This window comes from Rattus rattus, chromosome 17 (assembly GCF_011064425.1).
Source record: "Rattus rattus isolate New Zealand chromosome 17, Rrattus_CSIRO_v1, whole genome shotgun sequence".
NCBI classification, from domain to species: domain Eukaryota; kingdom Metazoa; phylum Chordata; class Mammalia; order Rodentia; family Muridae; genus Rattus; species Rattus rattus.
Genome location: NC_046170.1, coordinates 35323757 through 35351398, shown reverse-complemented (window position 1 = coordinate 35351398; position 27642 = coordinate 35323757). Strand labels below are relative to the sequence as shown.

At 45.2% G+C, this 27642-nt stretch overlaps 1 protein-coding gene across 1 annotated transcript; it reads left to right on the top strand.

Annotated features, from left to right (window-relative positions):
• The first annotated feature begins 62 nt into the window (after positions 1-62).
• On the top strand, positions 63-24637 carry Maf (MAF bZIP transcription factor). The gene is given in 5 exon segments (XM_032888028.1): positions 63-1638; positions 1641-1695; positions 1698-2130; positions 14840-14900; positions 23167-24637. Coding segments are annotated over 4 exon segments (1137 nt in total). The 5' UTR covers positions 63-1023; the 3' UTR covers positions 14874-14900; positions 23167-24637.
• Positions 24638-27642: the final 3005 nt, after the last annotated feature.

The following is a 27642-nucleotide window of genomic DNA, read 5'->3' as shown; positions in this document are numbered from 1 at the left end:
TGCCAGTCAATTTCCCATTTGAGCCTGACGTCACGGGTGCTATAAAACTCAGCAATTGCTTTAAACTCTTCTCGCTGGATCAGAGGCTTTAAAATCTTTTTTCATCTCGGAGCTGTAGCTCGAGCTGCTTGTCCGCTCGGCCTCTCCCCCCACCCTTTTGCTCTCGGCCTTGCCTTGGTCCAGGACTTTGCCATTTTGCTTTAAAGCAAAAAAAGAAAGAAAGAAAAGAAAAGAAAAACCAAAACCAAAAGAAAAAAAAAAGGGCAAGAAAGAACTAAACTCCCCCCTCCCTTGCCTCCAGCCGGCCTGCACCTCGGTCTTGCACTTTGCACGGAGGGAGAGGGTGAGGAGAGAGAGAGAGAGAGAGCGCGCGCGCACGCGAGGGATCCGGAGAGAGAAAAGAAAATAATAATAGTAACCATAAGAGCCAGGCAGAAGAGGAGAGAAGCGTGAAGTGTTAACCACCCCGGTGTGGAGGCCCGCGCCTCCGGGACAGCCACCCGCCGCGCCACACAGCCCCGGAGCAGCCGCCGCGCGCGCCCCGCCTGCAGCCCGGCCGGCTTAGGCGAGCCCTCCTTATGCAAAGCGCGCAGCGGAGCGGCGAGCCGGGGACGCCGCGCACCGGGCCGGGCTCCTCCGGCATCCTCTCTGCCGCTGTCATCACCACCGCCACCGCCAGCCGCGGAGGACCTTCCCGAGCCTGAAGCGCCCGGGATCGGAGCTCAGAGAGGCGAGCAGGCGAGGAGGGGGCCCGGGGCGAGCGGGAGAGAGAGAGAGAGCAAGAGAGAAAGAGAGAGAGCACATTGGCGTGAGCAGGGGGGAGGGAGGGCGGGCGCGGGGGGCTGCGGGCAGGGCGGGGGGTGTGTGCACGCTCGAGCTTTCGGGCCACAGCCACCGCCGCGCGAGCTAGAAGCGCCCTAGCCCGGCAAGCTGGCTCACCCGCTGGCCACCCAGCACAGCCCGCTGGCCCCTCTCCTGCAGCCCATCTGGCGGAGCGGCGGCGGCGGTGGCGGAGGCAGGAGGATGGCTTCAGAACTGGCAATGAACAATTCCGACCTGCCCACCAGTCCCCTGGCCATGGAATATGTTAATGACTTCGATCTGATGAAGTTTGAAGTGAAAAAGGAACCGGTGGAGACCGACCGCATCATCAGCCAGTGCGGCCGTCTCATCGCCGGGGGCTCGCTGTCCTCCACCCCCATGAGCACGCCCTGCAGCTCGGTGCCCCCGTCCCCCAGCTTCTCGGCGCCCAGCCCGGGCTCGGGCAGCGAACAGAAGGCGCACCTGGAAGACTACTACTGGATGACCGGCTACCCGCAGCAGCTCAACCCGGAGGCGCTGGGCTTCAGCCCGGAGGACGCAGTCGAGGCGCTCATCAGCAATAGCCACCAGCTCCAGGGTGGCTTCGATGGCTATGCGCGGGGAGCGCAGCAGCTGGCCGCGGCAGCGGGGGCCGGCGCCGGCGCCTCCCTGGGCGGCAGCGGCGAGGAGATGGGCCCCGCCGCCGCCGTGGTGTCCGCCGTGATCGCCGCAGCCGCCGCGCAGAGCGGCGGGGCACCTCACTACCATCACCACCACCACCACGCCGCGGGGCACCACCACCACCCGACGGCCGGCGCCCCGGGAGCCGCGGGGAGCGCGCGTCCGCCTCTGCGAGCGGCGCAGGTGGCGCAGGCGGCAGTGGCCCGGCCAGCGCCGGGGCGGCGGCGGCGGCGGCGGCGGGGGGGCACGGCGGGGGCGGGGCGCCCTGCACCCGCACCATGCCGCGGGAGGCCTGCACTTCGACGACCGCTTCTCGGACGAGCAGTTGGTGACCATGTCGGTGCGTGAGCTGAACCGGCAGCTGCGCGGGGTCAGCAAGGAGGAGGTGATCCGACTGAAGCAGAAGAGGCGGACCCTGAAAAACCGCGGCTATGCCCAGTCCTGCCGCTTCAAGAGGGTGCAGCAGAGACACGTCCTGGAGTCGGAGAAGAACCAGCTGCTGCAGCAGGTCGACCACCTCAAGCAGGAGATCTCCAGGCTGGTGCGCGAAAGGGACGCCTACAAGGAGAAATACGAGAAGTTGGTGAGCAGCGGGTTCCGAGAAAATGGCTCGAGCAGCGACAACCCTTCCTCTCCCGAATTTTTCATGTGAGTGTGACACGCGATCCCAGCTAGCCACCTTGTTAAATGCTCCGTGGGGGTCCGGCTCCTGAGTGGGCTTGCCAGTTTGCAGGGCCACGCTCGCCACCACCTCGCCCCCTCCCCTGGCGAGTTTGCTCCCCTTGGCCCTGCACACACACACACACACACACACACACACACACACAGCAAGCTTGTGGTGGTGGTGGTGGCTCTTTTGAGTTGGGGAGGGAAAGGGTATCTGGCTCATGGATTGCCAACCTGAATTCCCCTGTAACTTGCTAGCTTGGTTGTTTTGGTCTTTTTTTATTATTATTATTACTCTTTTTACACCGCCTACCCCACACATACCCTGGACTTGCACAAGGGTCAAAGATCTGAGCAGAATACTTCATGTAGGACATAACTCACCTTTGAACCCGGCCATCAAGCGCCTGTATATTTTTTTTCTTCTTCTTTAGTTCATGAGCTGGTGTTCATTCTCTGTGTGTGTGTGTGTTTTTATTTTGTTTGGATTTTCTTTTTTTCTTCTTTGTTTTTGTTTATTATTACTAATTTTTTGGAGCTTGCTGTGTTTCCCAGCCTCTGCCCTCCCTCCCTCTGCACCATGTTCTTGAGATAAAAGAAAAAAGAAAAAAAAAGTAGCAGGGTTTTTTCTTCTCCTCCTGAGTTCTTCTGATTGAGCTTGCAAAGGAAAAAAAAATGTGAAATGCTATAGACCTTGCAGCGAGCTGAGTTCCACCGGTTTTTTTTTTTTTTTTTTTTTTTTTTTTTTTGGGCATTGTTATGCTAAAACTGAATGAATTAAAGCCTCTCCTGAACCTGCCACAATCAAGGCTGCATCAACCTTCTGGGTGTGACTTGGGAGCTTTGGCCTTATGATGCCAAATCTGAAAGTTTAGCCTGCCATTAAAAAACAAACAAAAACACAAAAACAAACTTCCTCTCATCTCATGCATTACGATGCTTGCTACTTTGTCTTAGCGACAACGAACTATTAACAGTTTCAAAGACATTATGGAAAAGAGACATTATATTAATAAAAAAAAAAAGCCTGCATGCTGGACATGTATGGTATAATTATTTTTTTTTCCTTTTCTGTCCCCTTTTGGCTTGGAAATGGACTTTTGAAGACTTAGCGCATGACATCCATACTTTTGATTTACAGCCTCATGACTTTTTTGAGTTCAGAACAACAACAGAAAAAGTGCTACCCCAGAGCCTTCTTCCCTTGAAAGTTTGCTTCCACTCTGACTGCTCTGAGTTACTATGAACTTCAGCCTCCCTTTGTAAATGCACTGAAGCCATTCCTTGTCAAAGATAGCAGAATGGGCTATAACTTTATATGGCAAATATTACAGAGCATAAATTAAATGTTTTCTTTTTAGAAACAATTATGCCTGCTTTGGGGCACTTTAAATCACGCTGTTGCCAAAAGCAGTCTAAATTTTCTTCGAAAAGAAAGAAAGAAAGAAATCTGCCCCAATTATTTTTGGTTCTGTTTTATTTTATTATTATTTTTTTTTCTTTTTTGGCTTTTGGTCATTGTCAAATGTGGAATGCTATGGGTTTCTAGCATATAATTTAATTCTAGTTTTTATAATCTGTTAGCCCAGTTAAAATGTATGCTACAGATAAAGGAATGTTATAGATAAAATTTGAAAGAGTTAGGTCTGTGTAGCTGTAGATTTTTTTTTAAAGACCGATGCACTAAATCGTTTACTGTTGTGATGTTAAGGGGGGTAGAGTTTGCAAGGGGACTGTTTTAAAAGTAGCTTCTGAAGCATGTGCTTGCAACTTAAATATAAGTTGGGTATGTGTAGTTCTTGCTATACCGTGGACTGTATTGAAAACCAAAGTATTAAAAGGGGGAAACGCCCCTGCTTATATCTGTAGGGGTATTTTACATTCAAACTGTATGTTTTTTTCCAAAATTAAAGTATTTGGGACTGAATTGCACTAAGATATAACCTGCAAGCATATAATACAAAAAAAATCGCAAAACTGTTTAGAACGCTAATAAAATTTATGCAGTTATAAAATGGCATTACTGCACAGTTTTAAGGTGATGCAGATTTTTTACAGTTGTATTGTGGTGCAGAACTGGATTTTCTGTAACTTAAAAAAAAATCCACAGTTTTAAAGGCAATAACCAGTAAATGTTATTTTCAGGGACTGACATCCTGTCTTAAAAAAAAAAAAGAAAGAAAGAAAGAAAGAAAGAAAGAAAGAAAGAAAAGTAAATCTTACCACAATAAATATAAAAAATCTTGTCAGTTACTTTTCTTTTACATATTTTGCTGTGCAAAATTGTTTTATAACTTGAGTTACTAACTAACCACGCGTGACGTTCTACATGCTTCTCTTTCATTTTCAATTTCTGGTTATATCAAGAGAAAGAATAATCTACAATAATAAACTGCATTGTTTTTTGATTCTGTTCCGTTTCTTAGTGTACAGATTAACTGGGTCCCATGTCTTGGAGCTTGGATATGAAATACAAAATGCATTCTCTTTGATTTCTAAATAGGGGAATCGGAGGCAGGAATTCCAGGCAAAATTCTAGGCTCTTCTGAGAGTTGAGGAGATTGACATCATGTAGTCATTATGTATTTAATATAAATACAAATTATGACGTCTCACTTTTTCTCCCCACAGACTTTAGTTCCCCAATAAGCCAGTAAAAAAGGGAGAAAGAGGAACAATGAGATAGACAGACAGACAGACACAGACAGACACACATGTACACACATACACACGGGGAATAGATCTGAGCTTTCTGAACCGGACTCTAAGCTTCTAACTAAGGGGTATGACCGAGGGTTGGGGACCAGCAAGTCTGACTCAACAGAGGTTCATGGGAACATATGCATTTAATGGTAAAGATAAATAATTCTTGCCGTTTGGTCAAAAGTGATTATTTTTTCTTCTTCCCTTACATGTTGTGATTTTCTTGTTAGCACAGCCCTGACAAGACTAAACATAAACACTCTGCACAAATCAAAGTTGTTTGATTTTGCTTTTTTAAAAAAAAAAAATTTTTTTAACTTTGCAAGTCATTTGTCTTAAATGGGGGAAATAAAATCTACTGTTTGCACACAGACTTTCTAATTCATACCAGGTTCGATCTGTGTTATCTAACTAGCTTTCGAATATTCAAAGAGCTGTTTCCAAGCATATAAGCTAGGAATAATTACATATTACATGAGTCCCCATAATATAAATATAAACATATGGAGAAAATAGTGTTTGCATGGGGTGAAGGCTGTGCTCTGGTATATTGCTGTTTGCCCCCAAAGCAGGTTATGAATGGGGTCTAATTGAATGATCAGTTGGAAAAAAAAAAAAAAAAACCTCAATTACCTTCAGTTGAATTCCTAAATCCTGACCCATTTAAGACTGACACAAATTCCTGCAACCATGTTACAAATACAGGGCATTTTCTCTTTTGGTAGGCCTCCCTGGGAGTTAATCCCATAGAAGACAAAGCCAACACTGTTTTGAAAATATTGCTAAGCACAAATGACTTTTGTCTTATTTTGCTTTCAATTCTTTTTCTTAAAAACAAAACAAAACAAAAACAAAAACAAAAAAACAAGATAATATTGCAACCCACATTGCAGGCCTGATTTCTAAGGAGACAGGTAGTCCTTCAAGCTGGTGAATTCTGGCTGCTTTCTCGTGGACCTTGACTCTTTTGCACAGAACACAAGACACTGTTTACATTTCCGATGTTGGCTTCACTTGGTGAGCTGGAATGTGAGTCCCCAAAACACTTAGCTTTGCTTGACAGAAATCTTAATTGCAAAACTTCTTTCCTATGCTGTAAGGTAGCTGTCCTCAGCTTTGGAGATTTTCATCCTCTAATTATAGCCTAGAAAATGGACACACATCACCAGTCTGGAGAGGAGGAAATGGGTATACCATTTGGACCCAAAGCTCGGCCCCGGAAGGAAGAGTTTAGGCAAATACATTCTTAGACTCAGTAACATGTGTAGCACAAATACAGTTGTTTATCGAAGAGTAGGACATGGGTTGGGGCGGGGGAGATGCAATTATATAATAATTAAATTGTCTTAATAGAGTTCTATAAAGCAGTTCAATATTAGAAGCCAGTTTGGGCCCCAGACAAGAAAACAAGACAGTGGCATCAGAATAAAAAGGAGGTGGGGTGACTGGCTGGAAGGAAAAGTTAACTCTGCTGAAAAGCACTTTCAGACGTGACAAGACTTCAGAAGACAATACTAGACAGGACTAAACACAAAAAGACATATCTTGTCCAAATGTCCATTATTACAAATGTAGATTCCTAAGCTTAAAAACAAAGGAAGGAAAGAAAGAAATCGAGTAAGAGAGTCCCGCTCTCCCCTGTCCCCTGGATTTGTCTAAATAGTGTTAAAATTCCTTTCATTCCAATAATAGAACAGCCCACTGACAAGTTAGAGTCATCAGTGGGATAAGCCACATTTGAGAAGCCCAGCCGAACGGGCCCCGCGTGTTCTTAAAATATGGGCTGCGCAGAAGATGAATGCAAGCTGTCTGTTGAGAAAGGTTGTTTGCGATTCTGGAGGATGATTTCCATTTCGTGTCCTTTCTAGAGAAAAAAAATACGTTGGAGAAGAAGGCTAACGGATATGTAGCCACCATAGTAAACAGTTAAGTAACTCCACTTCTTGTCTGAAGGACTGACAGACTTACAGAAAAGGACCTGTGCACACTTGAGTCATGTATTGGGCACACAACCAAACAGGTGTGATAGCTTTCAAGCTATAACAACAGTTTCTAGAACTCTACTGGAATTAGAACTTCCGAGTGTGCGTGCACGCGCGTGTGTACTTGTGTAGGTACGTGTTAGGCAAACATATCTATAAAGAAAACTTTCCCAAAAGCAAACAGCTAGCATTTTTAAAAGCGAATTCAGGCACGCGCATTCTTGACAGAATATCATCATTTTTCACTGTCTTCCTGGCAGAGAACTGAACGAAGAAAAAGGAAAAATTTTTTAATTTAAAAAAAATAAAAAGTCAGAATTTGACTTCTCTCCCCAAACCCATGTTAGGGGCAGCAGCTTTCTGTGAATGGGACAACTTCGATTTTCAGGGTCCTGGTGACACTCGTATTGGCTGGTGTCAAACGTGTCATTTGTCAGACATAGCTGTAAATGAAACCAATGTGTGGTAAAATACAGTTAGTTAGTTACACACACACCTTCTGGGTGTTTTTCCTACACACTCCCCATATACAGTGTTTTGTTCTCAAAGACCCTCAACAAAAATCACTTCCTTTTAATTTCCTGGCTTATCTATTTCCCCTTTCTAAAGAAATATTTTTCGAAAAATATCCAATATATTAACATATTGACATCAAATAGGTCCGACCTCTCCCTGACTGATAAATCTACCATGTAGACATTTACAGCTTCGAGTCTGAACCACTGAGACCCTTTTCCACACAGACACTACAGTGGGAGCTGCTGCTTTTGCTGAATGTGTCTGATGCTCACACCCATTCTTTCCTCCCCTTTACCTTTCACCCTAGTCCTTTTTATGTGGTAACATCACTTCTAGAGTTTGGGGCTTTTAAATAGGACTTCCTCTGGCCAAACCACCAATGTGACTGTTAAAAGCACTCGGAGGGAAGAATGGTGGTCACCTTCACACAGCTTGGCTCTTTAGCCTGGCTCCCTGCATTTCCTTGTCTAAGTCACAGAAGTTGCTTAACGACACATCCCAAAGCTTAGGAGCCTTGACAGAGCATCCGAGGGCTTTCTTGTCTTACCCTGTTCTGACTGAGGAAACGTACCCACTTGCTTACACGTTCTCAGCTTGATAAAATACTCCTGATGTACATCGGACCGATTGATATTTTTAAAAAGTCCGATTGTGACTCTGGCATTGTTTGCTTGTCTGCTTGCTTGTTTGTTTGTTTTTTTATCGTGAGTGACAGAATTCAGACATCTGATCACTGCATCCAAAACCCTCACACTACCGCTCTGAGGCCTTAATGCTCCTCCACACTGTCCATGAGCAAGCCGTCGGAAGTCAGCCCCCTTCGCAGCCCACGTTGGAGGACTGATTTGCAGGACTTCCCTCTGCGTTCAACTTATATTTGATTAGAAAAACAATAATTTGCACCCTTTGTCAGAACAGGCTCTATCAGTTATGTTGTTTGAGGGGTTTAGGGAAGTTTTCTCTGCAGTCGAAGGCTGTGGTGTCTACCACTTCAATTCATTCCTCAAGGTACTAAATGAATTATATGGAGTCTGTGCTTACCTTCAAAACTCTGAAATTTATTTGTATTCTTAGCTGATCTTCAAGCTCAGAGATGTCCCAAGTCCCGGGTAGAGCAGGGGACAGGGACAGAGTCCAGGGTCCTGTTATTGAAACCAGGATTTGTTTTTGAATTTGCCTAAAACAGGAAAAGCCTTATCCCATCTTCTCAAGAAATAGCCTTTATCACTTTTAATACAAATCTTTAAAATGCCAACGTGAAAGGTCCCAGAAAAGGGGAAGTCTCTCCAGCCATGTCTCCATCCACACCCCTGAACGATTGGTCTCTCTCTCTCTCTCTCTCTCTCTCTCTCTCTCTCTCTCTCTCTCTCTCTCTCTCTCTCTGGCATTTTAACTCTAGCCAGAAGTTGGGGACGTGGTGAGGGAACCTTAGCTGTTAGAGTTGGCCCCTGGTTGCTGGGGACAAAAAGCAACACAGTCTTGAGACAAACTGGGGGCCCTGTTGCTCTCTAGAGGGGAGTGACAGGAAGAAGAAAGCAGGATTAGACTGCTCAAAAGCCAGGTCCCTACAGCTGCTGTAGAAAGTGAGAAAGAGGGAGACTCTGAAGGCACGGATCCCGGGAATAAATAGTTTGAGAAGCTTTCACCTGCTCAGCGGCCAAAATCAGTGCCAGTGTGCAGGAAGGCAGGACTCTGTCCCGCTCTGCTTCTCGAACAGCGTGTGCACACGGGTGTTTTGGTTGGTCTCTTTGTCTTTGTTTTGTTTTTTAAATAGGGATCCGAAGGGAAAGAGAGGAAGTCATTAGTGTCTTAGTCTCAATTGGACAGAGCATTTATGAACGTATTTAGTTGTTCATTTGAAAGTGGCTAACGTTTCGAACCAGCCAGACACGCTATCACAGCATTTGTACAGACACTGCACGAGGTTTTAGGACACCGTTACAGCTTTCGATCAGTTAAATTTGAGAGCCCTTGTGTGTGTGTGTGTGTGTGTGTGTGTGTGTGTGTGTGTGAGAGAGAGAGAGAGAGAGAGAGAGAGAGAGAGAGAGAGAGAGAGAGAGAGAGAGAGAATAAAAGACTGAGAGAAAGGTCTGCCCAACAGAACAAGATTTCTGAGACAGAAAGCTCGCAGAAATCAGATGTTTATATGAGCATACATGAGTTGGACAGGTTTAAGAAACTCCCCAAACACATTTTCCAGAGGGAGTCGGTGAGAGGAATGTGGAGGTTCCTCCCTGAAATCAGAGGGGGCATCTGCTGAGTGCCTCCTCCTGCATCTAGCACAACTCAACTTCTTTTTTTTCTTCTTCTTCTTCTCCCGTTTGGTTAAATCACAAATGCCCCCCTAGTAGACTTTAGATTACAACATAACATTCCTCCCCTCTGCACAAATCCATCTTGAATTTTTAGTAGCGCATGAGAAAGGGACATTAATTCAGGAAAGGGGACTGGGGTGGGGTGCTTCCCTGCTTTGGACCGAAAAGAGCAGGAGGGAAGGAAATAGTTCTCAGAGTACAGCTCTCACCCACCCTCGCTCCAAGCCAGGCCTGGCTGATTCTGTCCCTAGATTTCCCGTTGGAATCCATGCTGACTCCCAGGCTTGCCTGCTTCCAAACTGAGTTCTCTGAAGGTATTTCCTCCTCGTAGTTGGTCTAGGGAAGCTACTATACCTTGCAGAAATAGGCCAGGAAGAAGGGAAGAATAAACTGTTCTGGTCAGCTGTCGAGAACCGTTGTGCCCTGTGAGTCAGGACAAGGGTTTGCATGCCCTTTTTACAACCAGTGCAGGTTCTGTGTGACAGCATCTACTTGTGGAAACCTTGAGAAATGGTGCGGACCTCCCTCCCGTGGGAACTTTAGCAGAAGAACCATGAACCCCCTGATGGCCACAAGACAATGGGACATTTTAATCAAGGCTTAAAATGCAAAGGGAAGGAAGAGACATTGGCCCGCTATGGGAAGGAATTACTGACAAAGGCCAACCTTGACCTGTGACCTCCAATTGCCTAGGGTCATCTCAGATCATCCTTAGGGACCCTCCCAAGAAGTATCTGTTTGTAAGGAGTACTGATAAGGGCCAGGCAGACCCCTTAGCCCCTCCCCCTTCCCCAGATTGCTAAAAGCTTCAAGGCCCTTAGCACCAAGGTTTGGGCCCCTTACCACATGACTCATGTCCCATCCAGTGTTTGCCTCTTAATTGTAGGCATCCTCCCCTGTCATGTCAGTCACACAAGGCCATGAGAGAGAGAGAGAAAGAGAGAGAGAGAGAGAGAGAGAGAGAGAGAGAGAGAGAGTCTCCCACACCACAAGGGGCTCCCACACCACAGGGGGCTGGGGTTGGGGGGGTGTGGATTTTCCAGCCAGGAAGCATTAACTTCACCACAAGCCATCCCGGGTGAAGTGCTCATGCAGACAAAGGCAGAGAGTGAAGGAGTCCAGTTGTCCGTAGAGAACTGAACCCAGAGGTGCTTGGTTGCCCCAAGTATAAAGTTCTCTGTAGCTTGGAGTGAACAGAGAAGCAGGCAGGGGAGAGACTGAGAGTGACCCCTCTCCCAGAGTCCACACACTCCTCAGCCTACCACAGAGAACATCCCTCAGCCTCTGCCCAGGGATACAGCCATAGCTAGGCTCACTTCCTAGCCTTCAGCTCCCCCTCCCCCTGACTGACAGCAGGTTGAAATCTGCTGGAACTACAGGACTGCCCTGGAATCCAGAATGGCTGTCTGTGGCTGGTGATTTCCTCAGGCCACCACACAGTCCCTTGCTGCCTTGTCTGTAGCCACAGGCCTACATGAAGCTGGGGTGTGTTTAGGGACCAGGCACCAGCATCACCTCTGAGATACTCAGAAGGCAGCCTGCTGCTAGGAGAGTCAGTGGTAGCCACAGCCACCTTGTCCCTGGGACCCCTGCTAGGCCCAATGCCAGCATTCCTGCAGAGAGTTCTAATGTGCTTTGGGGTCCGGTTAAAGTTGTCTGAGAAGATGACTCTGTGGGGACCAGGCCTTCTAGGCTGCCACAACTACCGGTGGACTGGCACTGCTGGACCTGGCAGGGAAAGGCAAGGTACCAGAGCCTTTTCATTTTACCTCAGGACTCCACTCTATCTCCCAGCTCCCTGAAACTCTCTGTACACAACCTGAGCTTCTCTGGAGCTCCAGAGCATCTGTGTCTCTTACTCTATTGACTTTGTCGATTTTTTTTTCTTTTTTCTACTTGGATTAGACAGAAAAAGAAGGAGAAAAGGGACTCCAGATAGCCTGTTTAAAAGTCTTTTAAAGTCTCTCCTTAGGCTTCGACTTCTCTTGGTCTCTAGCTGGGTGCCCCCTTACAGAACACAGCCTCCTGAACATGTTCTCCGGCAGTTGTTTTTGCATTTCTGGTTTTAACACGGGGACAGGCAAACGGCAAAGCACCTAGAAACTGCCTCCATAGGACAGAGTTTGTAAAGAAACATTTGGGAATGGTTTTGGCTCAGGTAGCCTCTTTTCTGATAGGTTCTGCCCTCCGGGATCCGTGAAGCTAGACAACCCCCTCGTCTCCCTGAATAGATATTCTATATTTTAGCTCTCTGGCTTTCAGAGGAGGGATTAGCCGTGAAGGTGAATATTTTGAAACCAAAACAATAATTATGCATCATAAGCACTCTTAATACCCTTAGATTATTTTAAAAATCCTTTTTGACAGGGAAGAAAAATCGAAAGAAAGAGGGAAAAAAGGCCCCGTGGTAACTATGTCATACCAAATGGTTACCCGGTGGTAACCGTACCTTACCAAATCTGTTTTAAAACTTGTATTTGTGTCAGTCTGTTTTGAAGACAATGAACTGCAAATGTCCTGGCCTCTGCCATTTCCCTATGTGTTTGGCCCCTTTAGAGGAGCCCATGGAAGTGCAGGAAGCCGTTTAAAGATGTCTGCCGTTCCTACTCTATGGAATCAACATGGTCACAGGGCAGAGCTCATCCCTCTGTTTGGCCCTGCATGAGCAGAACTGGGCAGGCTTCAGCTTGTCTTAGAAAAATCCTCACCTCTGAAAGACAAATGACACCCTTCCCCACGCCTGGCTAGGGCCATTGTGAGACACCACAGACAACCTGTGACATGTTGTCAAGGTACACTTCCCACCACTCACTATGGTGTGAAGAACGCATCGGGCCCCTTTGGAATATTAACTTGAATATTCGTGTTCCCTCTCATGCTATTAAAACAACAACCACCACCTCTGGGTAAGGTAAGAGGTTCTACGTTATCAGCCATCTGGCCAAGGTCACGGTCCAGCTCAAAACTGTCCTCTCGCGCTTTTATTGGAGACTCCCTGGCCCTCACTCCTCCCCAGTGACTGGTTTAGGCAAAAGGAGCCCAAAACAAAACAAATAAAACAAACAAAACAAAACAACAAACACACTGGCTTTCGTACTCAGTTCAGGTGTGCAAACATCAGAGCCCTCCTCCTACCAGTTTTGGAAAGAAAGCGCCTGGATGATCCAATAGGTTCCCCCAGGTAGCCAGAGCATAGAGGTCATCTTGAGGAAAATGACACCAACCATCTAAAAAGGACAGATTCTTTATGAGATGTCAGGCAAGGTGCCAAATATTGCATTTAATGAAGCCGATGCTTTTCCTCCCAAAATAACAGATACTATCAATTGACAGGGCCAGGAAGGACAGTGGGTGGCGGTCGCAGTTGGGGGAGCGGGGAGTGCTTTTGCAAAGCCCACATCAAATTACTGCTTTGTAATATTTTTCTAAAATTGTAAACTGCCCTGCAAGTATTTGAGCTCATGTAAATCCTCCTTTTCAAATCTTAACATGTTTGTTCTATCCCCAAAGGGTTGACGCCAATGTTCCTTCTGTGGTCTCCTCGGCTTCAATCTCCTTCCATTCACTTGCATTTCCATAAGAATCTATTGTTCCTAAAGTATATATATATATATATATATATATATATATATATATATATATATAAATTATTTTCTTTTGTTTTGAGATTAACTATCTGAACTTCCAGTAAGGAACAGTTTATCTTAATGGCCCACTTCCAGGTTTTGTGACAATTTTAGTGTGTTTCTTGTTTCTTTGTTTTCACCCCCCTCTTCCTTGTAAAACACACACATACATATATATTTGGGAGGATATATATATATATATATATATATATATATATATATATCCTATATACACACTAGACAAGTGTGATATATATACACACTAGACAAGTGTATCTGAAGGTTTTTGACGCATCACATTGGAAAATACGAATGAAAACACATCATCGGCTTCTGATGGTGTTGGCAGGTACAAGGAGCAGCATCGGCTTCTCCAAGCACAGTCTTACACTTCAGAGAAAACATGTCTGAAAGAATCAGAGTTAGGAAGCCCAGTGACAATTTAAGTGAAGAGTATCTGTCCGGCTACAGCAGCCTATGGGGTCGAGCACTAAGCTGGCATTTTCTCTATTTCTCCTGGCCAATTATAAAGCAGTCCAAATAGAAGTGTGGCAAGATTGGGGGAAAATAATGAAATATTCCTGTTTCAGGGGAGTGGGGAGGGAGGTGGGGGACACAGAACGACTCACTAGTCTGTTGCAGTTACCGTACACGGATTTCCCCCTAAACCAAGTTGAATCTTTTAAATTAGATTTTAAATATATTTTGACAACCTGGACCGGTACAATGTGACTCTCCGTGGGAGGAAATGACAGGTCTGTTTTGTTATTAAGCTGCTATCTGGAAAATATTAGGCTGTGCACAGCAAATGAACAGTTTTGTCACCCGCATTAGTAAAGCTAATAGCAATAGCATGTTTTTATTTTTTTTTAACCATAGAAAGGTTTAATATTGAACCATTGTGCTTAGTCAGTGTAAAACAAAAATTCCTCCCCCATTCTTTTTATTTAAGTATTTTTTTTGTAGGTAACCTCATTTGCATTTCAACATTCTGAGTACCACAGGCTACTTAATTTAAACAGAAGAAAATATTAATAAACAAAGGGATGACATTGACATGTTAGTATTTGTTAAGAGAACATTTGGAGTGATTGTCAGGAGCACTAGCAAAACAAACCACAGAGATGGGGGTGAGGGCAGAGTCTGGACTAGCAGACGCCCAGTAAGTGCCTGCAGAGCTGTTCCAACGGGTCCTCGGAGGAATTAGCAATGGCAGACACAGAGCCCGTCAGAAATTGTTCATATCCCCTTTCTATGAACCCAGGACCACTTGGTTCCCTGTGAATTAAGAACAGTTCCAAAGCTGATACAGATTGCCAGGCCAGTGGCATCCCCCTTCAGAGCCATAATCAAGAGGAGGTTTCCATCTTCTGACTTGGTAGGGTTGAGACCACCATGCAAGATCAACTACACTGAGTTCTTTTAGTTCGGTTCGTCTGGGTCCTTGCCGTAGATCGTTAAGCTACCATGCACATGCTGTCCTTTGAAGGCTCTTCCTGGAAATTAATCACCTTTTGTGTTTATTTTAATATATTTACCGAATCAGGTACCCAAGGGACTCTTCTACATCTGTGATGTGAGAAAAGCAGTTGCCCGAAGCTGAACAGGTAACGCCGGGACCTTCGATATGCATGTGCTTGTTTGAATGGATTTGCCATGCGAGGGAGGGGATGCAGGCAAGCCAGCAATGCCGCAGCAAGCTCCACGGACACGAGAAGTTCCCGTGGTCGGTCATTTTAGCATCAGTATCTCACGGGCAACGGGAAGCGTGATACCCGCTGTGGCAGGAACGGCTCAAGCTGTCTGGGTGAGGGCCCGCATGCGCTGCTGTTCTGTACCGATCCCTTCCTGTTATTACCTGTCTCGTACAGAACAACCACTCCAGTCTGAGCAGATCTCAACCCTTCATCCTGGTGCTACAGACTTCCCCCTACTCTGGAGAAGGTGGTCCTTCTCTCCCTGAATGCCGGATCCTTGGATGAATTTGAGCAAAACTGGCATCCATTGTCTTGATCCGTTCTACCTGGCTTGGTGAACATTCCCAACTTAACAATGGTTTATAATGTTTGTACTCGCACCTGGAGATGTTTAGCATAATTCTGAAGCGCAGAACGTTGTCCTTCTGAATCCATAGGCTGCACTCGAGCTAGCGGACTTTCCACATCAACCAGAGGCAGGAGGGGAGGGGAAGGAGACACGTGGAAGGCCATGGTCTGATTTTTTTCATCTACTAAGAAAAGAAAACGGAGCTGTTTAAATGTGTTCTCAACTCCAAGTATCCCAGTGCGAGTTTAATTATGAACCCTCTCCGTGTGGAGAGCCAGCGCCACACTCTCACACCCACCATGGCATACGGTCATGGCTATACGAGTTCCTTTCACCTCTCAAAAGCTGGCAAAATTGGGGTTGGGGATTTAGCTCAGCGGTAGAGCACTTGCCTAGCAAGCGCAAGGCCCTGGGTTCGGTCCTCAGCTCCTGAAAAAAAAAAAAAAAAAAAGCTGGCAAAACAACTTATAATTCTCTTTTTCCTCCCTTCATTAAAAAGTTTGCTTGCTGAAATTTGCATGAAATATTCTTATTTTAATTTTTTCCCCTCTCTGAGAGAGAGAGTAAAAGTCACACCGTCAAACTGTGGTCCTTTGCAAAGAAGGCTCTTGAGGTATGCAGAGAATGAGAGCACTGGGTTAAAGCAACACAAGGACAGCATCGGCAGCAACCAAAGCACACATTCCCCCCTCTATTCACCAATAATGTCTTATTATTTACATCTCTTTGTTGTAATAAGGAGAGTCTCATTTTTAATAACTACTCTGTAACTATGCAATATGGTTTCTCTGCAAACCTTATAAAAATTAAGGTTTTTTTTTAAAACAAAACAGGAATTTCTGTCTCTAGATTTGATCTCAGTATATTCTTTGGTTTGATGTGCATGTCTATATATGCATGCAGCTGCAACACTTATTCCTTACTTGCGTGGGTCTTTATAATTCTCATTTGAAAGCCACCTGTTCGATACAATGATCTAGACTGACTGGCAGGTTTTGTGACATTGAAACCATCCATTTTGAGCAAAAAGTTAATGAACATTAAAAGCAAGGTTCGCACTGGTTCCTGACCCGACTGGTAATATTTCATCTAAGGTTACCAGTGGGAGAGATATCAAATTTCATCTGTGAACATGATTGACAGGCAAGAGCAAAGGGAGAGAAAGACATTTGGCCTGGAAGGGAATTTGGGGAGGAGGACAATGCTTCCAAGTTCTTTATGGCATTAGGTATCAGAGGACGATGTTTGGAAAGCTCACTGCCGGGTGCTTTGGGAGAGCTGTTTTTTAGAAAGTCACTTTGGATATGAGATTTCACTCTGACAAGTGCAGTTACGGTGGACCAGTAGGCTCTCTGCCTCTCGCTAATTTCAATCAGGTATTGCTTAGTGGTTCGTGTCTGCTAAGGTGAGTTTTGAAAATGGAACCACAAGATTTGGAGGGAGCTACCTAGTTGTCTTTTATTTACTGTCAGAAATGTAGTCTGGATTATACAATGGTTTATGGTCATACCACAAATTATTCATCTAAGGGCTGGAGAGATGGCTCAGCTCTTAAGAGCTCATATTGCTCTCTGTTTAGATCTTAGCACCCACTTGGTGCCTCTCAACCACCTATAACTCTAACTCCAAGGATCTGACACCTTCTACTGCCTGCAAGGACATCTAATGGATATAGACAGAAAGACAGACAACACACACACACACACACACACACACACACACACTTTAAAATCTTCACCTCGTTGATATTACAGAAAGATTAAATTCTCTACTTCAGTAGCATCCCTTGACTTTGACGAACATCCTCTATTATATGTCATAGACCCAAATCTGCTAATCAATCAAAACGCCTTTAGGCCTTTCTTCTCAAGAAAGTTTTAGCACTCAAGTACAATACCTAGGCATGGCTTGTCTGCCTTTCTGTCCAGTCTTGCTTCTTGATTGACTTGTCCTACAGCTTCACTGGCTAAGGTATGACTGTTGCCGTGGAAACACGGGATGCTCTTGCCCGACCCTCTGGCTCAGTGTGGCTTTTGAACGAGCCTTTGAAGCCCTCTCTTGACTTGCAGTGTACTAAGGTGTGGGTGGCTTTAACTACCTGTGATTTGCATCAGATTAGAAAGTAAACCTTCCTGCTCCAGTGTCTTAAGGTCCTGACACAGGACTTGGAGGTGTCGAGGAGTCCCAGCCAGCTTATGTGTCTGTTCCAACCATCTCAGATGTTCCTGGTATTGCCTTAGACCCACCTGGATGCAACCGAGTCTTGCAGCGCTGTCTTGGGGCATGGCAGGCAAGACAGGTGCATAAGGGAGAGGCTGGTGGTGACTATCCTGTCCTCTACAAGAGATAAAACGTACAGGCATAATTTTCTCTAGCCTTCCCTGTACCCATGGAATGACTTCAGAAAGCTACTAAATATTAGGAAGGCTACCCACCACCACCACCCATTTTACAAACAGAATAACATGAAACCACAAGACAGAAACAAAGTCTTCAAAGCCTTGTCCCTGCCTACCTGTCTCTAGCGAGGTATTGCTTATAAGCCTCTGGGGAAATATAATGTAAATGCAAGTTTATAGTTCTCATTGGATGTGTGTGCTTCAGCCATGTCCCTCACAGAATCTATGAGAATATTTGATCAGCATTGATAAATCTGAACCTACCTTCCCACAAAGGAAACATCCCACCCCGACACTGTAAATGCTGATTGGCACCTCTGGAAAGACCAAATGTTTGGTCTTGACCCTGCCCTCCAATAAAAGCTGATTGGAGCATCTAGACAGTAAGTCTTTAGAATAAGTCCTGAGAGGAAGAAGGCGTTCTCTCTCACTTGAGCATTTGCGGTGGGGACCAATCTGGTAAAAGTCTCCTTGAGTGTATTTCACGCTTATTGGATTTTTATATCTCTTGGCTCCGAGACAATTAGGGAAAAGGATTTTTGCTTAAAGTGTTTCGTGATCCCGACTCACCCTAATTGTTTTCTGCTGCTGCTCTTTGTTGATTTAGTTTAGGCTCCTCCCCAACCAGCTGATTCAATCAATTGCTCTCAGGAGGCGAGCTAGCCTAACCCTACTGTGTGAAGGTGTAGTTTTCCCTCAACCCTGACGTACTATTGAAGTGGCAAACTTAAAGAAAGAAGCATTCTACCTATAGGTGAGGAGCGTGGGAGGAGGAATTTTCGAAAATCCTGTGGCCCTCAGTGACTTAAAACAAAAAAACGATCCTTTTGTAAGGGCACATGTTATAAAGGCACGGGTGTGTTCAGTCACCTGTCGAGAGCTCAGACCTACAGCTGGGCTCCCACACTGACATTTAAGCTCCTTCTCCTCTCACTGGCAGACTCTGTCATTTCCTTCCTCTGAAAAGGAGCGTCAAGCTTTGGGTCTGCGTTTCTTTTTCTCTTCCTGGTGCACTTAATGGACTTACCAGTAACACGTGAGCTAAGCACTAGGGTTGAGGAGTTCTGCTTGTTTGTATTTATTTTCCACTTTACATATTTGGAAAACATCGGGACAAAAGGAAAGCCAGTCGAATTATTGTGTCCCCTTCCCAGCACCTACTGAGAATAAAGTAAAGCTATTAATTACCACTGCAGTAATGTCACCCAGAAAGACAGAGGACAGTGTGGATTCAGAGCTGCGTGGGAAAAAAAAAATTCAAACCGGCCGGGAGATTTACAGATATTGTCAAGGGAATCTTGGCTGCCGAGTGGTGATAGTAGGTGTAAGCCCCGGCAGATATTAATACCTAATTATCGATTAGGGTGCATCTTATGGTGGAATCAACAGGAAGTCAAGAAAGATAATCCAGAGACGATAGGAAGGGAGACCTTGCTGGTAGGATTTGGGTTTTCTGCTTTTTGCTCTGCAAGCATCATCTAACGCGGTTCCTTGCACGCAGCCTCCGATGGCTTCCTCTTGTCGTTCCTGTCTATTGGAAAGCTCACTAAGTTCATTTGCTGGCAGGTAGGCAGTAGAGGTGAGAATTGAATTGATCGCAAATGCTCCGAGAAATTGACCCCGAGGTCGTCTTCCCTTAAATTGGGTTCCACACACAAAGTTCCTTTTCTTCCCTGGCTCCTGCAGCAGAATTGAGTTGGGGGCTGTCATTATTTAAAGGAATTCTTAGGCACCGGAGTTGACTCTCCCTCTGTACCCTTAATCAAAATAGAGACCTTTTGTTACTGACGGTAGTTAATTAAAGGGCTGGCGTCTCTACTGCTGGGGTGTGCCTCTGGCTTGTTTAGATTTAAAAATGAGGTTCATGCCTGATGTACATGAAGAAAAGGGGCCAAAGCTACTGTGGGGTTATCAGCTGTCCTGAACTGTTAAAGCAGAGTAGAGTGGGATAGGGTAGACTAGAATAGAACAGAATGGAATAACAGAGTTCTCTGTTTACCATTGTTATTTCTCTCTGCCTCTTTCTGTTTTCCCTGTGTCTCCTATTCCGTCCTCCTTGTTTCCCCTTCCACTCTCCTCCTCTTCTTCTCCCTCCTCTTCCCTCAACCCCTTCCCACACCCTGCAATGGAAAACATAGGTCCCTTTCAAACCTCTCAGGGCATACAGTACGGTTTTACAATGTTGGAGTCCGCTGCTGCCTTTTACGAGCGAACGTGCCTGTAGATGGCACATTCAGGGCCTCTCTTTTTCTGCTCACGGAGGGCTGCAGAGAGACCAGAAATTCCTGTACCAACGCTGACCTTGGTGACGCGCGCTAAGAGCTGCGTTCTCATCCTGTGCTTCCGTGGCTAGCCTCACACTTGAAGTTCTGAGCTGATGTTCAAGGCTCTTGTGCTATTTCATGTTGGCTAATGCCTCACTCTCCTTAACTCCTGCGCCTGCCCCCCCACCTCCTCTTGCCTTCTTCCCTTTTTTTTTTAAACCTCTCACAGTGTCTGGTCATTACCTAGTAGAACGAAAAAAGCAAACTGCACAGGGCTGCCACCAATTTTCTTCTGTGCTCTTGGAGACCATCGCTGAGAAGAGAGGGGGGAAACCAGGTTTCCCTGAGTTGCAAAGTGGAGCTCACTGCACTGCCTGAGTCTGAGGACCCCCAGCTGTTCTTCTCTCCAGATGTTATGCTATCAGGAACCTCTCCCTAAAGACCCCTGGCTCTGTACTATCTTGTTCTTGACCCAGACTTCCTGCTTCTCTGCCTGCTCAGTGTCCTGTTGGTGCAGTAAAACCAAGCCTGAATGTTTATCTAGATGTACTCGAAGCCAGGACTACCTAAACTGTGTGCCACAAAGCTATTGATGAAAGTGTAGTGTTTTCCAAACATCATCATTTTGGACAGCCATTTGAGATATATATATATATATATAGATAGATAGATAGATATAGATATAGATAGATATAGATATAGATATAGAGATAGATAGATAGATAGATAGATATAGATATAGATATAGATATAGATATAGATATAGATATATTCTTTGCTTGTTAACATTGTATAAAATTCTAGTCTAACAGCAAAAACACTGCAGTCAGGGATGAAGTGTGGCCCAGTCCCCAGCCATCCCTGCAGATCTGCTGGGGAAGAATACACACTGCTCTTCAAAAGCAGGCTTGTAGGATTTGAGCTAGGGAATGTAGGCCTTGGCCCTGGAAGGAGATCCAGAGAATCTTCTGCAATGTCCCTATTGTGGGGCTTGGGGTCGGGTAGGGGGCGTGGCGAATAAGGAAGAGTTTGCTTGAGTTACTGACTCTATTCCTTTCGAGCGGTCCATCCCTTTGAAACTACCTGCCAGTGTCCTACTGAGGTGAAGGGGCAGGGTCATGGGGACACTCCTGCAAGGTAGTTGTGCCTGTCTCTGCCGGACATTTCATTTAGTTTGTTATGCTTTTTCTTAGGTTTGATTCTATGTTATGTGCACACATATGGGTGGGGGGGTGCAGGTGCCAAAGTGGGGTCGGGATGGGCAGTCAGTCAGGTCCCCTGGAGCTGGAGTTGTAAGTGGCCATGAGCTGCCCAGCATGGATACCGGGAACTCCAGTCCTCTGAAAGAGCAGTACATGCTCTTAAACACTGACATATCTCCCCAAGCCCTTTTCTCAGCAATTTACAGTATCATGCCCATCTTCACCAGGCCCGTTTTCTTCGACAATAAAATGAAAAAGGCATCTTGCCACCGTTCTCAGAGATAATGGGTAAGGATTTCACTTTTGGAAGGAGAAGAGACGGGGAGGGTCTTCTGTCAATTCATCAGGAGGTCTCTGCAGAGTGGTTGAGGACACGGTAATTCTGGGAAGGCAACTTTTACCATTTCTCTAAAGTTTAATTGGGATCAGGTCATCATGTGCTTTGGGAAGGCTTCTCTCCTCACCTCTTCTTCTCGTCTTTCTTTTTATTCCCACCACCACCACCCCCCTTTCTTCTACCGCAAGCTACAGCAGATGATGCTCCTGGTTTATAATCAGAGTTCGATGTCGTTAAGTTAAACTGTACGAAACAGACTTTGGGGTTTTGCTTAGGAAATAAACATTTGGAAATTAGTGTACGGCTAGGAGGCTCGCGCGGTGGGTGCAATGCCGGACTGATATTTATACATTTATATATCTGCGTGCACGGATATGTATGGATGTTAGTCTCTCTCAAAGCCTGTTAAAGCTGGCCCCCCAAAAAGTGTCTTTACAAACTAAGCTGCTTCTATCTGCTCACCCACAAGGCTAGCACAATCGGGGCGTAAGTTCTCTGGAATTAATGACCTTATAATTGGTGACTTGCGTGCCACCTGTAATTCATATTGCTCTATTATATTCCTTGTCAATTATGTTACTTGTGTATTTAATAGAGTACATAGCTAGAGTTTTCTGTCTGGGAGCTATGGCACGCCTTAGCTTAGAAGACTCTTTTTCCCCTTCTCCCTAACAAGGAAGCTCATTTAGAAAGAAATGTTTATGGGAAGTGCTTGTCAGCTGGCATTTTTACTGGTTTGCTAACCCAAAGGTAAAATATAAAGCGGTGTCTTTTCCTCGCTGGCTTGTTGTGAGTAGAAGGGTCCCTCCCTTGTTAGCTTGATAAATAATTTCACTAGGGGGACTCGGCTGTGTTTTTATGCTTGCTGTCTATTTTCTGCTTCCTGCAAATAAATTTCTGTACTCAGAGAGTACTAAAACTCTGAACGCATGGGATTTCCCCCATTTTACTGCTGGCCTCCTGAAATATTTATTCGATCTAGTGTTTTTAATTAATTTTTTAGAGGAAAAAAATACGCTGTGATTAACATCAAACCAGGAGAAAAAAAAAGTCTTCATCCATTTTGGGCTGCTGCGGGGTTTATACCTGGAAAGGCAATTCTTTTTAAAGGTTTCATGTGTTAAACTCTCCGTCTGATTTGTCAAACGGAAAACAAGTGTTACTACTTGGGAGAGCCTTGGAGTTTTCTCATTCCATTTTCTTTTGCCCGTGTCTCCAGATTTAATTATTAAGCTGTTAATAGGAGAGATGAATAGGGGCATAGGATTCCATCTACAAACGGGACAATGTATGATAATATCTGTACATTTGAAAAATGAAGCTAGGGTGAGAGTCGAAATAAATTGATGTAACCGTTGTGCCGCCAACGTCCTGGGTATTTAATCTTTGGGTTCATTAGTATCATGGAGAGCTGGGTGCAGCATAAACCTCAACAAATATACCCCCAAAACGTTGCAATAAAGAACAAATCAATACATGCTCTAAATGACCAGAACGCTAAACACAGAGCATTATAGGCTCCCAGTGCTGAATGAATGCCGAAATGATACTTCTGTTTGTTAGCAAAGCAATCATTTGACGTTAATGCCAGATGACTTCATTCATGCATCTTTTCTTGTTTTCAGAGAAGAGAGTCTGCTTACTCGCTCCTTGTTGCGTGCACACAAGCAAGGTTTTATTTTCTGAAATTGGAAACTATTTTTTACAAAGGTACCTTGGACAAACTTGCACCCAGGATGTCAGTGCATGTGACCAGCATCTTGGATACTGGAGCACCTATGAGTAGGGGTTTTTCTGAAGCACACCCTTTTCAAAGAAGAAGAAACTGTACAGAATGGGGCCCTCAAAGAGTACCCTGGCATGCGTGGAGACGGACCGTCATGCTCTAGGACATTATTCCTTCGAGCAGACATTGTAGGATGCAACTTAAGACATTTCGCTTTGAACCACTTTAGCTACAGAGATTATGAGACTTTTTAAAAATATATACTTCAAGGACGATTGGTATTTAACGTTTGTTATGGCCACACGGAGGCCATACCGTGTTGGTTGGAGTTAGAACTGACATCCATGCACTCGGACCTCCCTCTCAGGCGCTTACAGAGTTGATGGGTGTGATGGGAAGTTACTGAGGAGCAAGGAGTCTCCCAGGAGACAGAACCTGTCATCTTCAGTCCTTGAAACAAGTCTAGGGGTAGATACTTTAATCCACTATAACAATGTGGAGGGTACTGGGCACAAAGGAATTTAGGTGCCCTGTAACCCTTCACTACCATCTTGCTTAGCTACCTACCACGCCACTTCCTCCCTGTCAGTCAGTCTATCTGCAGCCTTCCTGGGTCACACACTCTAGCTTTTAGCCTCAATTTGTACTGTAAGTGTCCAGGTGCCCTCCCCTTGGCCTCATTTCCTGAGCAGGGATGAGTGTGGCTCAGAAGAAAGGACACATAATGTGATTAGTATCTGGAGGTCTAGAGCCATGGCTTCTCGTGGTCTTGACCCCCCAAGGACCCCTGTGAGTCTCCGAACAAACGATCCTGTACTGTTGATTTCAGAAGGCGATGGGAAAGGAGCTCCAGTCGAAAGATAATGATTGCCATCCCAGCCGCAGTTTAACAGTAATTGATGACACATCTCCTCAAAACTCCATAATGTGTGAAGAGTCACTCAGCACGTTGCTGGATAGTGGAGATCCACATCGCTGTTGGTAAATCTCTCCAACGGAAGCCCTGTTGAATAAAAGTTGTCCGCGAAATCGGCACCGCTACTACAAAAACAATCCAATTTCCACATCTCCAGGATGGGAACTGTCCCTCCAAGGGGAACAGAAAGGATTAAATATGGTAATATATGTAAAGCACTTGGATTAAATATGTTAATATATGTAAAACACCTGCCCTGGGTAAACACCCTCCCCGCCATGTTCAGCCATGGACAGTGTTACAGGGGATGAAATTCTGACCTTGACACTTAACAAGCCTTGGTTTACATTAGAATAACGTTGTGATTACAGTATTGAGCTTCCCCCACCCCACCCCACCCCCACCCCCCCCCCAGCCCACCGTTTTAAAATAAACGTTTTCAAAAATCAGAAAACTGAGGTTGGTAACGCTTATGGCTATTCCTTTATTAAAAAAAAAAAAATCTCATCACCCCTAAAAATAAAATAAAATAAAATCATCATACTTTGAGGAGCTCTCTGCTCAAATAGTTTAGGGAAACGTGTGTTAAACATTTAATATTGCTGTCATCCATCTCAGAGCCTTTATATGCTAATACGTATGCCCTGTATACATATTATACTAACGCAGATGGCAGTCAGTATTTTCTAAGCTTGTGTGAACATGGACCGTGGTTGTTTCTAAACACCCAGTTTCCTGTAACTAGCATTGTTCTAGGCAATTTTGAGAGAGAGAGAGAGAGAGAGAAATATGGTTGCCTGAAGATATATTAAAGCCCTGGCATTTCTTTCTTTTTGAACCAAAGAGCCCTTTTATTAACTTTCCCTGGTGGAAATCTTGTCCTCAGTGACTCCTTTTGCATTCTTCCTGTTCGTTTCCCTCATCAGCCCAGAAGGACTGTATAGGATTCTGTCTGTGATGTGTACTTCAGGAGAGAGAACTAGGAGCTGGAGGCAAATTCTACAGGGCCGGTGTAAGAATGAGCTCCCGGAGTTGCCCAGCCTTCCTGAGCTCCACAGGAGATCTCAGGAGTTCAGCTGGGGACCCAGAGGCATTGTTTAACATGCCTAGCCTTTTTTGACTAGATGGGCCATCCAAAGGGTCAAAGCTTCTGCAAGGAATACTCAATTTCCTAGGGTTCAGACCAGGGAGTCTGCAGCTCTGAAAGCAGCCTTCAGTTTGGGGTTCCTTTTTAAAAGGAGGAGAATCCAAGATGGCTTGGGTGAGAACCGAGTATACAAGTTCATCCTCTCGGACCCTCTTTCTAGTGCCTCTGCCTTGGGGTATATGTGGAAGCCACCTTCACTCCCAAGTCCCACCCCAAACATGTCCTTTGATCTTAAGGCTCCATCAGAGGTTATCTGGACATTCTGGGTTCCCCAACTCAGAAGAGAACTGATTGGCTCACCCAATATCCACTGAGCAGGAGCTAGGGGAGGGTCCTTGGGTCAGTTTCTTGCTTAGTCCTATTTTCTGAGACAAGGGTTGGATGAGACTACCACAGTGGTCTGGCACCAATGTATGAGGTGAAAATTAGTGCTCAAGACTCATGGTTTGGAGGCAGGGATGTGAGGGGTTGGGCACAAGCACATCTCTGAACCTAGAAGATGGGTTGTCTGTCTATCCTGGCTAGATAGTGCTTCCAAAATCATTAATGCCCTACCTCAAGTCAATTAAATCAGGACCTCAAGGGGTGGGTGAGCTCACACACCAGTGTTTTTATTTTAAACAATCCCAAGACATTCCAGTGTGTAAGGAGGAATGAGGAGTTCTGGAGAAGAATGCAGGGGGCACCAGCATCTATAGAAAACCCAGAGAGCCAAGGAGCCCCTGGCAGAGCTCCCACATTCTTGTCCTTCTGATAACTCAGCATCTCCCAGGTCCAGTCTCAGATGAGAAGGGCAGAACAATCGCTTTGTGTTTCCCACTCCATCTGGCCTCCTCAGTCCTTTAGAAACATCAACTCTATTCATGATGAGCAAGGCCAAGGCAGTCAGAGAAGGTCCCTGGGGGAAAGGAGACCAGAGCTCCGAAGCCTCCAATTTAAACCTGACTTGGCCACAACATAGCTCCAGGATGTGGGTGGGTCCCATTCCCCCAACTGCCTTGCAGGATCACATGTCACAAACTTCTTTTTTTTTTTTTTCTTTAAGAGGGGGATGAGGGGGTGTGATTGACCTAGAAGCCAAGGAGGGTTATACAATCAGCTGTGCACCTAGCATCTCACAGACTTATGGGTGAACCAGAGGAGATACGGATTTGAGCTGGTGGAATGGTAAATTTTTACACTATGGTGCCTTTAAAAATTAATCCACACAGAAAAGAGAATAATTATTCAGTGATCAAATTACAAAGATAGATGCATCCTCAAATTATTTGCACAGACTTTTGCAGACACCAATGATTTTACACACACACACACACACACACACACACACACACACACACACACCTGTGTTGAAGACTCTACCTTGTAAGAAGATGGCCTTGCGAGCTTCACCTCCCCTCTTGGATGCTGAGACCATGTGACAGTGGCGTCCACGCCTTAAGTGTTCTTGTGTTTGACCCTGAGCTGTCTGATGGTGAGTGGCTCACCATGGGCTCAGTGCTTTTCGAGCAAAGCGCAGGTCTCCCTGAATAAGTAGTTGACTGGCCAAACATGTACTCCCATGTGATAACAGCCTTAGAAGGCTGTGAAACATCCAAGAAGACATCTTTACAGCCTGCTAAGACTTAAAAATTATTTCAACTCTCTTCTAGCTTTTCAAAAATCCCCCTGACAACTGCTGTGTCTTTTATGGGTGAAGTTTTCTTACTTGGATAACAAATTAAGTGTCACCTGAACATTGTGTTTCATTTCATTTATTTTTATTTTATTTTATTTTATTTAGCTAGTTAGCCTGGGCTCTTCCTCTCCAGAACTGAGGTACAAGTCTATACCATTATACCTGTTTTCTAGGGGGTTTGTTTGATTTTGGTTTGTTTGTTTTTGCTTTTGTTTTCCTTGTATTTTAGGGATTGAACTTGGGTCTCCATGCTCAAGGCAAGCATTACAGGCTGGGCCTTGAGCCACAGTTCTACCGGGTGATTTATGTTTTAGATCTATTGACACTTTTTTTCATTCTGACTGTTTTGCCATTAAACACACACACACACACACACACACACACACACACTCGAAGTACTTTTAGTATTTAATTAGACAATCACAGGGTGCTATTTGCACACTGGAAAATGGGCGTACTGTTGGAGATGCGACTGGAACAAGCAGAGGACTTATGTGTAGAAGCTGAGAAGGAAGCATTGTCTCAAACACAGTCCAAGATGAGTAGGCAGTGCTGGGCTCAAGGAAGGGATTGGAAGGTCAGCCAGAGAATAAAAGTGAACAACAGGAGGGAGGGAGGGAGGGAGGGAGGAAAG